Genomic DNA, 13,750 nt, shown 5'->3' with positions numbered 1-13,750 from the left:
TGATGTGCTTCCCCCTGCAGAGAGCCTATGAATGAACATGCAGTCAGGGAGATTTCACATCACCAAGATTCCTATCCCAGAAAAGCAGATGTTCATAGCTCTGGGAATGGAATGCGATCCTTGTGGGGAGCCTATAATCGGACACATGGGGGGGGTGCCTGTCCATATGGATCAGATAGGGCTATAAACACCCTCATCTTGCCATGGCTCTTCTAGGCCTCTTTAGGGTTCACACTCCCTTCTGAGAATTTCTGGTCTAACCTGTTGTCTAACTTCACGTCCTGTTCCTATGAATTGTTTGTAACCAGCTTTTGCTGCAACTGTTACTGCTGTTCCTGTTTTAAGGCTCTGTTAGAAATTACTGATGCACACACTATGTTGTAAATTCTTATCTCTATATACTGTACTTCTATTACAGATGTTAAAGAATTACTTCATCTCCATGTGACCATCTCACCTCATAATCAAACGACCCTAAATCTCTCACTAACCTACCCCCGCCCTCACTAAACTTAATAATAAATGCTGGCATATTGCATTGTTGGCACCATGGGACCAGAAGGTGGTGACCCCCCTGGACCCAGCTTTCACTATCTCGTGTGTGTCTATTATTTCTCCACCTGCCGATCCGCCTGGGAACAAAGAGAGAGCCCCATTGCATTGTGGGCTGCTGGCCAGATCCCGCAATATTAGGGTTATTTTGTTGAGACTTCTAGTAAAAGAAGAAGTAGTATTTCAGAGTTTAAAATGAGTATTTCCTTTCCTGGTTTAGACTCGTCATGGTGCCCAGTACTGGGAAGGCAAAATAGAGAGAAAGGGGAAAGAACAAAAGCTAGTGAGTGAGGATCTGCATGCAAAAAGAGAAAGGTCAGTGACTTATTATACAAGAAAAACAGAATTTTATGAGTTTTAATTTTTTAATTAATTGGTTTAACTAAAAATCATTTTATTTTCAAAAAAGACAGACTCTCAGATCATAAGACTAATGAGAGAGGGAATTAGACACTGAATATATCAGAGTAAAAACAGCAACAACACAGAAATTTAAGTCAGTGGCATTCAGTTTTGCTTTATGGCTAAAATTTTATGATACGTTGGAAGAACATAGGGCAATGCCCAATAGTGACTTTACCACACAATTAGGGAGGTATCATGCTTACAGTATAATATTTTTCAACCACTATATAATTTTTCAATCAGGATTTGCACATTATGACAATGACTAATCATTGCTACAAATTTAGAAGTCGGAAAGAAAGAAGATGATAAAATATATGCTATAATCCAAGGTTTCTCAAATTAGAATATGTCCAGGGTCATTGTTTCATCAAGCAGTAGAGATTTTATCCCTATCCCCTCCTTCTAAATGTAGAAATCTGTTTGTAGCTCTAACGAATTCTTTTATATTCCAATTTTCAGTGGCAGCAAATTTGTGATTTAGTGGCTCAGAAATTTTGAAATTCAATCACTTAATTTTTACTAGGTTTGCAGCTCTGAATTTTTCTCTGTAACTGGTATCTAAATCCTCATTGTTAAAGAAAACAAGTGAGTACCAGCCTCTGGCTGAGGAATCAAAAGACGGCAGCCTTATGACTCACACATTGTATGTACTCTCACTATATATGCTTATCAAAAGAACAGATATATGCCAGAAAAACCTATACATATAAGTTGATATATTGTAAGTTTCTGTTGAATAGTCACCAATGAAATAAAAGAATAAAAATTACTCTTAAACAGTTTTTAATTCCAAAAATTTTCTCAGTTGAAAACACTACCACATATCTACAACCAACTGATCTTTGACAAACCTGACAAAAACAAGCAGTGGGGAAAAGATTCCCTATTTAATAAATGGTGTTTGGAAAACTGGCTAGCCATATGCAGAAAACTGAATCTGGACCCCTTCCTCACACCTTATACAAAAATCAACTCAAGATAGATTAAAGACTTAAATGTAAGTTCTAAAACCATAAAATCCTAGAAGAAAACCTGGGCAATACCATTCAGGACATAGGCATGGGCAAAGACTTCATGTCTAAAAGCAATGGCAACAAAAGCCAAAATAGACAAATGGGACCTAATTCAACTAAAGAGCTCCTGAATGGCAAAAGAAACTATCATCAGAGTAAACAGGCAACCTATAGAATGGGAGGAAATGTTTGCAATCCATCTGACAGAGGGTTAACATCTAGAATCTACAAAGAACTTAGACAAATTTACAAGAAAAAAACAAACGACCCCATCAAAAAGTGGGCAAAGGATATGAATAGACACTTCTTAAAAGGAGACATTTACGCAGCCAACAAATATATGAAAAAAAGCTCATCATCACTGGTCATTAGAGAAAAGCAAATGAAAACCACAATGAGATACCATCTCACGCCAGTTAGAACAGCAATCATTAAAAAGTCAGGAAACAACAGATGCTGGAGAAAATGTGGAAAAACAGGAATGCTTTTACACTGTTGGTGGGAGTGTAAATTAGTTCAATCATTGTGGAAAACAGTGTGGCAATTCCTCAAGGATCTAGAACTAGAAATACCATTTGATTCAGCAATCCCATTACTGGGTATATACCCAAAGGATTATAAATCATTCTACTATAAAGACACATGCACACGTATGTTTACTGCAGCACTATTCACAATAGCAAACACTTGTAACTAACCCAAATGTCCATCAGTGATAGACTGGATTAAGAAAATGTGTCACATATATACCATGAAATACTATGCAGCCAAAAAAAAAAGATGAGTTCATGTCCTTGTCAGGCATATGGATGAAGCCGGAAACCATCATTCTCAGCAAACTAACACAAGAACAGAAAACCAAATACCACATATTCTCACTCATAAGTGGGAGTTTAACAGTGAGAACACATGGAGACAGGGAGGGGAACCTCACACACCAGGGCCTGTCATGGGGTGGGAGGCTAGGGGAAGGATAGCATTAGGAGAAATGCCTAATGTAGGTGACGGGTTGATGGGTGCAGCAAACCACCATGGCACGTATATATCTATGTAACAAACCTGCATGTTCTGTACATGATCCCAGAACTTAAAAGTATAATAAACAAAACAAAACAAAACAAAAAACATACCCGTAGTGATGTACTGTTCCTTGTATAAGAAATGGTGCTGAAAGGTCCAAAAGTTCCAGGTCTTCGTGGCCAGATCTCACAGGAATTACACTATTAAACTTGTTCGAGAGTTTGCAAATTTCACCGAGTGTACCTCCTTTTAAGAGAATAAATAAATCCTTCAAGTAGTGCAAATAAAATGTAGACAAATGTACAGTCCTATTAAACAACATGTGAGGTATAATAAAAGACTAAAGGAATCGACAGAAAAAGACAATAAATGTATGTGAAAAATATTAATTTGTAAATGTACAATCCTATATACTGATTAAAAAAATCAATCCACAAAAATGCTTGGGTAAAATATAAAGCTTGCGAAATTTTAACTAATTTCTTAAATTTAAACAAATTGCTCTTTATGCCAGGAACACCTTGGTTCAAATAACCAAAAGAGGGAATGTAAGCTAAAGGCCAGGTTATGATCAGATTCTCACTAATTTGCTATATACTAATTAATATCTGGGCAAATTTAGAGTTTAAATCTCAATTTTCTGGTCAATATTCCATTTAAATATAGATATGAGTGGTTCATGTAATATGAATTCACATATAAAATCTGTTCATTTTTCCTGGGAAAATTATCACACTTAATTCTATGACAGAGGAAGCATTCAAATGACCAAGCAGGCGGAGAAGTATTGCCTAGTGGCATGCCATTATTAGAAAGCAGTGTCCTTTTTACTTAGCTTATAATGCTTCCTCTCTCCAGGCAAAATGAATAGGATTTAAAAAAATACCTCTGTGTATTTCCTAAAATTTGGGTAGAATTTGTAATGTCAACATTCAATTATAAAGGAGAAGCACTTCTGGCATAGCAGAGTGAGGACATCCAAAGACACACTTGACAGTAACAGCAGTTAAGAATATCGGCAAAAACTGTAAAACCTTTTTTAGAACTCTGGAAATTACCAGAGGCCTTCAACAATCCAAGGAGTGTTTGCTCCAGAAAAAGGGCTGAATTTTGGCAAGAATGGTTGAGCTCTGTGGCATTTTAACTTGTCCTGTTCCCATCCTCCTTCCCCCAAGCTCTTGGTTACTGGAAGCTACAGTTCTGCTATGTCATATTGCAGTTAGATAGAAACCCTCATTATGCATGCTTAAAAACTGCAAACAAGATTCCCTAAGCATGCTACTTAAAAGTTGCACAGTCCAAAAGTTAGTCTATCTTCTGGAGACGGATACCTAGCCCTGCTAAAGAAACTCCTGCCTACTGTTCAAAACTGCAATAGGTGACCATTCATCTATTCGCAGCTCTCATAGACAAAGAGAACTCTTTTCTCTCTGAGTTCCTCCCCAAAAATACTATTTCAAAGAATCTGGTGAGAGCTCATCTAGTCATTCACACTGTCCATTCACACGAGTTTGGCTCTGGCACATAAGCTGGACAACCTTGGTCAAGTTACTTAAACTCTAGTATAACAGTTTTCCCATTTGTAAAACTGAGAATAATGTTACTCTGTAAGGTCATTATAAAGATTAAATGAGTTAATATTTGTAAAGCACTTAGAGCCATGAGTGACTATTATTATCAATATTTTAGTGATTTCCTCTTAAGATAAAGTCCATGAAAGGAAATACTTTGTTGTGTTTGCTACATTATCACTAATGCCTACATCAGTGTCTGGCACACAGTAGGCATTCAATAAACATGTGCTAAACAAATGAATAAGTACAAAGAAAGACATTTGCATGTATATATGTGCATATTAGGTTTCTCAAGGTTTGTATCTGGAGACATCCTAACTGAGAGCAATTTATTTGCAATCAGTAGAAATATTTAACATGGACTATGGAGACAGAAAGGCCTAAGTGTGAATTTTTTTGTGACATTTACTAGGTCTTTAACTTTGAGTACTTCAACCTTTTTCTCTTGGTCTCAGTTTCCTCACCTGTTTAAAAAGGGGATACATCTAGCTTACAGAAGATTGTTATGAGAGTTAAAGATAAAATACTAAAGTAGGCAGTACAGTGCCTGACACATAGTATATTCAGTAAATTATAGGTAATAATAAATATTTTAATAAAATGATTTGGTGACATTAGAGTTCCATACAAATTATGTTTCAGAGGAAGTTAAATATTATGCAGTTTAAAATATAATGTTAATAATAAATACTGTAAACAATTCTATACCCACAAGTTTGACACCTTAGATAAAATGGTTCCATTTCTTGAAAGGCATAATCTATCAAAATTCACACAAGGAGAAATATATCATCTGAATAGGTCTATGTCTATAGAGAAATTAAATCAATAATAATGATCTTGAAAAAAGTCACCAAGCTCAGATTGTTTCAATAGATAAGTCTACCCAAACACGGAAATGATACCAATTCTCTACTATGCATTCCGGAAAATGGAAGTAGAGGGGATGTTTCCTAATTCTTATGAGCCCAGCAATATTCTAACAGATAACCAAATACATTACAAGAACGAAAACCTATAGATCAACTTCTCTTATGAAAACACATACAAAAATACTCAAAAAGTATTTACAAATTGAATCAAAAAAGAAAATAATTATTCACCATGACCAAATGAGATTCATTTTAGGTATGCAGGGCTGGTTAAACACCTCAAAATCAATTAATGTCATTTATCACATTAATAGGCTAAAGAAGAAAAATTATATGATCATATTAATAGATGCAATAGAAAAGCACTTGATAAAATTCAACATTATTAATAATAAAAATTCTCAGCAAACTAGGAATATTGGGGAGCTTCTTCAACTTGACAAAGAACATCGATAAAATAGCTACAGCTAAAATCACATTTAATGGTGACACTTTCCACCTAAGACTGAGATAAAAGCAAGAACATTCCCTCGCATTGCTCCTATTCAATATTGTACTGGAAGCCCTATCTAATGCAATAAGAAAAGGAAACAAAAGGTATACACACTAGGAAGGAAGAGATAAACTGTCTTTGTTTACAGGAAATCACAACAAAAAAATTCCTGAAATAATAAGCAATTATAGTAACGGTAGAGGATAGAAGATTAAAAAAAAAAAATCAATTGCTTAACTATACATAAGCAATAAATAATCGGAGTTTGAATTTAACATTAGATAATCAGCACCAAAAAAGAAAATACTTAGGTATAAAGCTAACAAAATGTGATCTATATATTGTTGGATTTACAAGATTTATCTGAGTAAAACTATAAAACCCTAGTTAAAGAGATCTAAGAAGATCTACACAGATAGTCCATGTTCATTGTCAATAATATGAAGATGTTAGTTCTCCCTCTCCAGCTTGACTTATAGATATATGGCAATCTTTTTTTTTTTTTTTTTTTTTTTGAGATGAAGTTTCGCTCTTGTTGCTCAGGCTGGAGTGCAACAGCGCGATCTCGGCTCACGGCAACCTCCGCCTCCTGGGTTCAAGCTATTCTACTGCCTCAGCCTCCTGAGTAGTTGAGATTACAAGTATGCGCCACCATGCCGGACTAATTTTGTATTTTTCGTAGAGATGGGATTTCTCCATGTTGGTCGGGCTGGTCTCGAACTCCCAACCTCAGGTGATCTGCCTGCCTCGGCCTCCCAAAGTGCTAGGATTACCGGAGTGAGCCACCGCGCCTAGCTGGCAATCTTAATAAAAATCCCAGCAAGTTATTTTTTGATATTGACAAACAGCTTATAAAGTTTATATGGAAATGCAAAAGATTTACAATAGCCAACACAATATGGAAGACAAAGAAGAAAGTTGCAGGACCAGCACTACACAATTTCAAGAATTACTGTATAGCTTTAGAAATAACAATGGTGTGAACAGAACAGAGAACACAGAAACAAATTCACAAAAATAAACCGGTTTGACAAAGAAGCACAGGTAATTCAATGGCGAAGGAACAGTCTTTTTAACAAATGGTACTGGAAAACTGGACATCTGCATGCAAAAAAAAATCTGGATACAGATCTTACACCTTTTACAGAAATTAACTGATACTGTTTTGTATGAGACTCTTATGGTGGGTACATGGTATTCTGCATTTGTCAAAGCATAAAGAACTGTAAAGCAAAACGAGTGAACCCTAATGTAAACTATGGTCACAATAAAATAGAGTCAACTGCATTAACTTGGCATGAATATCAGTGAATGCTACTGCAGGTGCTTAAAGTCTAAGAATGACTTTGTATTTATATCGTTTTCTTTGGTTCATCTCTAAGTCCAGGTCAGTTTTTGATTTTGTTACTTCCTAACCAGAATAGTGCCATACTTCAGTAAGATCCTAGTCCTTGGCTCAGGTTATAATACTTAGAAATATAAAATAAAAATAGCTCATATTGCTTATATTCCTTTTACATTTCAAAGTGCTTTTACATACATCCTCATTTTTTAAAAAAATAAGCCTTTTTAAAAAGAAGTTTTAGGTTCACAGCAAAATTAAGCAAAAGGTACAAAGTTTCCCTATGTCTCCTAGCCTCTTCCCCATTATCGACATCTTGCACCAGAGTGGTAAATTTAGTCAATCAAGAAACCTATTTTAACAAACCATTATCACTCAAAGTCCACTCTTTACATTACTAACAAACCATTATCACTCAAAGTCCACAGTTTACATTAGTAACAAACTATTATCACTCAAAGTCCACAGTTTACATTACTAACAAACCCATTATCACTCAAAGTCCAGTCTATATTAGGATTCACTCTCGGTGTTGTACATTCTAGGTTTTGTTTTTAAGACTTCATTTTTTTTTTAAGGAGCAGTTTCAGGTTCACAGCAAAATTAAGAGGAAGGTATAGAGATTTTCCATATCCCCTGCTACCATACACGCTAGCCTCCTCCAGTATCAACATCCTCCACCAGAGTGGCACATTTGTTAAAAATGAACCTATACTGACACACAATCACTCAAAGTCTATAATTTACACAGAATTCCCTCATTTATTAAAAATAAAGCTAAATATTACTCTAATGCAAATTAAAGAAGGTATTTTTCTTCTATTACAAAAGGTTACAAGGGAAGGAAAGCCTTAAGAAAAATAATGAAAAGGTTACAAGGGAAGAAAAGCCTTAAGAAAAACTCTAAACTTGCCATGAGAAAAAATTTACAGTACATATTTTAGATAAATTAGATAAAAATTAGACAAAATGAAAAAACAAACATGACAAATTTCATTTAAAACTTGTCAAGTTATCTTTACTTGTTTCAATGGTCTCTTCTTTGATTTTGATACAATAGATGACTTTTACTCTATTTCTATGAAACAACAGTGACATCCAGAGGCCAATAAAATGAGGACGGTACATAAGCAATCAGCCTTTTAGTATTACTTAACTAGACAGTCATGTTAGCATTGACAAAATAAAATGCAATCCAACAATATAGTTAAATGTTAACACTTGAGTCTGAAGTACAATTTCAAATGTAATTAAGATAAATTTATGTACGTGTGCATATATATATTTGAATCCAGTTAACATATATATTCAATTTTGTAAAATTTAAACACTATTTTTACTTTATATGTTCTAGGTTGTCTGTAAAATATATTAAACAATAATTAATTAGGAAAAACATGGAAAAAGAGTATTCTAACAAAACAGTGACTTAAACATCTTACCTTCTATCAAAAGTAGACATTCATTTGAAAGTGGGAGAATACCATCATTTTTCACAAAATGAACTGCTACTTTTCGTCCTTTTTGATTTTTAGTGGTCCAGATTTTTGAATCGTATAACGCTGTATTTTGAAGTTTGACATCTGGAGTTTTAGTTGCACCATCCTGCAAAATTATATCCAAATCACCCTCATGTGGAACTTCTTGCCTAAAATTATTGACAATGAAATGACAAAAATCAATTTTGGTATAAGCTTGAAGATTTCAATTTAACAAGTAATCAAATTAAAAAGTATCATTCTTATATGCAGATGAGTCAGTTACTTTTTCTTAAATTATCTAAATTATGGAGACAATTCACTTTGCAGAACAAATAACTTTTATTCAATCGATAAATATTTGGTATTTTGTGGGTAAGTATATCCCAATCATAATTACATTAATTACCAGTGATTTCCACGCCTGGTTTTGTGATATAAAGTCACTTATAATTATTTCTAGTATCAATTTTTTTCTCCTCCGTAAGGAATGCTAAATTTCCCAGTAGGAGAAAAAAAATACAGTGGCCCCCTGTCTTCACTCCAGTTAAATATCCACTTACCACACTTAGGGAAAAGGGCACTTCTAAACTAATAATATTTCCAATTCTGTTTAATAATTAATAATTTTGAGAAGTCATATGGTTAAGTATCATGTAGCAAAAATGGCATCATTTGGAATCAAAAGGTGTATGGTTTTATTATGGTTCTGTTGCTAATTAACTGTGTAACTTTAGTTTCTGTTAATTTCTGAGATAATGTCCTTATTTGTTTAAAAAATGATTGCAGAGAGTGGTTTTATTTTACAAAGCTGTATGATTTTACAAAATTCAATAAACCAAAATTTGATAATACTTGAAGAATTACCTAAAATCCTTATATATACATTTTAATTCCAATCACCATTTCAAGCTTAAATGGGTAAAAACCGTTCCCTCACATTTTATTTAAAGAGATTTTAAAATAAAAAATTTCCTCAAACAGCATTATACTCAAATTTTGGAGGGGAAAATATATGTATATAAATGAACACTGATACTCACAATTTATAAGCACATAAATACATGGCGATGTACATATATATATATATACACACATTGTAGCATATTTTAGTGAAAACTCAATTTATGGCATCCAAATGCATACAGCCATCAATTATCTATATTTTCCAAAACATCATCTTAGATATTCAGAGGAAAAATAGGCAAATTGCAAAAAGATGAGGAGCTTTTAAAAATGATTTTCAGAATATGTCTCAAGCTGATTACATAGTGAAAGGATTACAAAACAGTTATATACATTTATTCCATATTTATATAATCACTGATGTTCAAAGTAAAGGCACTGAGAAATTCTCAATTACTAAAGAAAATTTAAATTATATTTATTATATTCTAGTTATTAAGTAGGACAGAAGTTTACCAACAAGGCTCTCTGTATCACTTAATTAGATATTTCAAGTAATCACAACTCTTTCCAAAAATTTCAGTTAATAAAGGTTTGTATTTAAGAAGATACTTCTGTGACAAATGAGTCTGTCCAAATATATTAATCATTATTATTTCTCATTTGCCTTTATCGGAGTGACTAAGCTGAATTTTAGATCTGAAAATAGCACCCACTTTTATTACTATCAGAATAATTTATTCTCTAAGAATTTAGCATTTTACCTAAAAAATTTACCATTCTTGCAAAATATATTAACAATTTACTTATTCCTAAGACACAAAATTATACATATGTGTACATATATACACAAATAATTTGAAAACACATTTGTTTTATTATGGAAAATACTCACAGTAAATGACATTTAGGGCAATGAAGTTTAACAGACTGAAATAGTCTTCTGGGCTTATATGACCTCAGTTTTGCTCGGATGCGATATTGTTGAGGAGCTTTTTGTTTCAAAATTGCACACAGTGGTGTCCTCTCCAAATATTGATGATCTGTAAGTACTGTAAAGAATTTTTATATATTAAATCAGAATAACAAGTATCATATTTATGACATGCATCCTTCTGAACCAAATATATACCATAAAATCTAATTAAGATCTATTAAGTGTCACTCCATGAAAGCAAGGGTTATATCTTTATTTCCTGATGTATATCCAGGGCCCGCTAGCATAGTGCCAGGCACACTAGGCACTCAATAAATGTGTACTAAATAAACGCTGGATAATTTGGGGGAAGAAATAACTTAATTGCCTAGTAAGCATTCAAAAAAGTATTTTTATATGGGACTAATGGAAATCTGGCTAACAAAAAAAAAGCAAGGTTTATTTAGCTAAGAAAATAATATGCTAGGCAACCGTTTAAGTTCTAACTGGTGTCTGCCACAAAAGAATGTAACTAAACAAACACTTGCTAAATATTATTTGCAGGCTCTTGGATGTTTCAAATTAGTTACTTTTTACGGAACCATCACTTATAAAATCAGATTAAGAATAGAAAAGGACATTAAGGGTGATATAACTGTCACGGGAGTGGCATAATAGTGGACAAGAGAAGAGGAAGTCTGGGAAGTTGGAAGGAGACAGTGGAGCAGGAGGGAGAGGAAAAGGAAGAGGAAGTTGAATCAAACTGGAAAAAAAAGTCAGACAAAAGCATTAGGAGCAATTGTCTGGGAAATAGGTACAATAGGTCTCCTCAGCTACTTGTGGAAAGATGGCCTGGGATTGTAGTGATCAGTTTTTACTGGAAAAAAGTATAAAATTCCTGGTGACCCTTAGCTTAAGGCAACAGCTTGCTATACATTGTAGCTTAACACTTTCATGTGTTTTAGAAAATGAAAATGATGTACAAATCTTATTAACCTCAATGGCAAAGACAATTCCTTTCAGCTTTAATTCAGTGAAATTCTTGTTGAATTAGTTTTCCTTCAAGGAGCAAATGGCCAAGAGTTTACAGTGGAACATTTTGTTGTGGTGGCGATTTTTTTTTTTTTTTTGGAGATGGAGTTTCGCTCTTGTTGTCCAGGCTGGAGTGCAATGGTGTGATCTCTGCTCACCACAACCTCTATCTCCCGGGTTCAAGTGAGTCTCCTGCCTCAGCCTCCTAAGTAACTGGGATTACAGGCATGCGCCACCACGCCCAGCTAATTTTTGTACTTCTAGTAGAGACAGGGTTTCTCCATGTTGGTCAGGTTGGCCTCGAACTCCCATTCTCGGGTGATCTGCACGCCTGGGCCTCCCAAAGTGCTGGGATTACAGGCGTGAGTCACCGCGCCTGGTTGGCGATTGTTTTAAAAAGACCATTGGCAGACCTGATCAATTTAGTGTAAATTGCTACACAGTGATAAGAGCAATTGCTTCAAACTCATATTTTAACCTAAAGTTTTTAACTTTTCATTTTAAAATGCTTTCAAACTTAAGGAAAATTGTAAAAACAATACAAAGACCTTCTGTATAATCTTCACCAATTGTTAACATTTTTGCACATTTATCGTTGTCACCGTGTCTGTCTTTATCTGTCTCTCAACATGTAAATATTATTGAATCATTTGAGAATAACTACCAGACATTATGTCTCCTTTTCTCTAAATCCTCCAGTATGTATTTGAAAAGAAGACATTTTATTGACATAATTACAGGTAATTTTCTTTCTTTTTTTTTTTTTTGAGACGGAGTCTCGCTCTGTCGCCCAGGCTGGAGTGCAGTGGCCGGATCTCAGCTCACTGCAAGCTCCGCCTCCCGGGTTTACGCCATTCTCCTGCCTCAGCCTCCCGAGTAGCTGGGACTACAGGCGCCCGCCACCACGCCCGGTTAGTTTTTTTTTTTTTTTGTATTTTTTAGTAGAGATGGGGTTTCACTGTGTTAGCCAGGATGGTCTCGATTTCCTGACCTCGTGATCCGCCCGTCTCGGCCTCCCAAAGTGCTGGGATTACAGGCTTGAGCCACGGCGCCTGGCCAATTACAGGTAATTTTCAACATCAGAACATTTAACTGATTTATTACTATAATCAAATTAACAAACATTACTCAAATTTCTACAACTGTCCTCAAAATGTTCTTCGTAGCATTTATTTTGTTTTCAAGTCTAAGATCCAATTCTGGACCATATATTACATTTAATTCTCATGTCTCTTTAGACTTCTTTAATGTAAAATAAATCCTCAGTTTTTATCTTTCACGACACTGATATATTTGCACAGCTATTTACTCTGCAGAATAACACCAAATTGGGTGTGTCTGGTTCTTCTTCAGGCTCAGGTTTAGCTTATGCATTTTTGGCAGGAATAATGCATACGTGATACTGTGTGTTTCTCAGTGCATCACATCAAGGGGCATACAAAGTGAGTGTTTCTATTATTGTAGACCTAAACTTTATTCAGCTGGTAAAGGTGGTATCCAATCACTTCTCTACTAAAAACTTACCGTTTCCCCCTTGAGTATATACTAGAGAAAATGTAAATATCTTATTTTTCTTCATATATCTTGATAGTTTAGAATCCACAGATTCATAACTAACTCAACAATGACTACCATGGTTACAAAATGGTGACTTTTTTTTTAATTTCATCATCCCTTTCATATTTGTTATTTTACTTTAAGAAAGATATTTACTTTAAGAAAGATATTTCCACTTAACCTCATATATTTTATTATTCCTTTATCATCATCAACATGGGCTCATGCATTCCTGCTTTACTCAATTAGTATTAATCCTATTTGTTTTCATGCTCAAATGTTCCCAGATTAGACATGTTCTATCCTAAGCCATTTGACCAGTTTCATCATTAACTGAGAACCTCCTTACTTTCTAGTACTACAAGGTTACTCCATACTAATTTTGTAATTCCCTTGTTCTAGTTCTGAAATCTGCTGTTTCACCAAGAGCTCCTTGAGAAATATTATTTATAAACCAAGATCTGTGCACTAGGTTTGCTTATGGCAACTGGAGTGCTGTTGCCTCTATGCCTTTTCATGGAGAGAGAGATACGGTATATATGAACACACATTCATACTGACACATACACACACACACACACACACAC

The 13,750-nt window shown here is 34.5% G+C and overlaps 1 protein-coding gene across 5 annotated transcripts in view; it reads right to left on the bottom strand.

Moving 5' to 3' along the window:
* The window catches only part of POT1 (protection of telomeres 1), a 114,623-nt gene that overhangs the window by 10,058 nt on the left and 90,815 nt on the right, over positions 1-13,750 (bottom strand). For all 5 annotated transcript variants that reach the window (XM_033192042.1, XM_033192038.1, XM_033192040.1 and 2 more), the window contains 3 exons: positions 10,554-10,710; positions 8,717-8,922; positions 3,104-3,239 (listed from right to left, as the gene is read on the bottom strand). In XM_033192042.1, the coding sequence (XP_033047933.1) occupies positions 3,104-3,239; positions 8,717-8,922; positions 10,554-10,710 (499 nt within the window). The remainder of the gene's footprint in view (positions 1-3,103; positions 3,240-8,716; positions 8,923-10,553; positions 10,711-13,750) is intronic.

The sequence above is a fragment of the Trachypithecus francoisi genome, unplaced genomic scaffold (assembly GCF_009764315.1).
Source record: "Trachypithecus francoisi isolate TF-2019V2 unplaced genomic scaffold, Tfra_2.0 Lachesis_group4, whole genome shotgun sequence".
In the NCBI taxonomy this organism is placed as follows: domain Eukaryota; kingdom Metazoa; phylum Chordata; class Mammalia; order Primates; family Cercopithecidae; genus Trachypithecus; species Trachypithecus francoisi.
The sequence above is the reverse complement of the archived record's forward strand: the minus strand, read 5'-3'. Positions and strand labels throughout refer to the sequence as shown.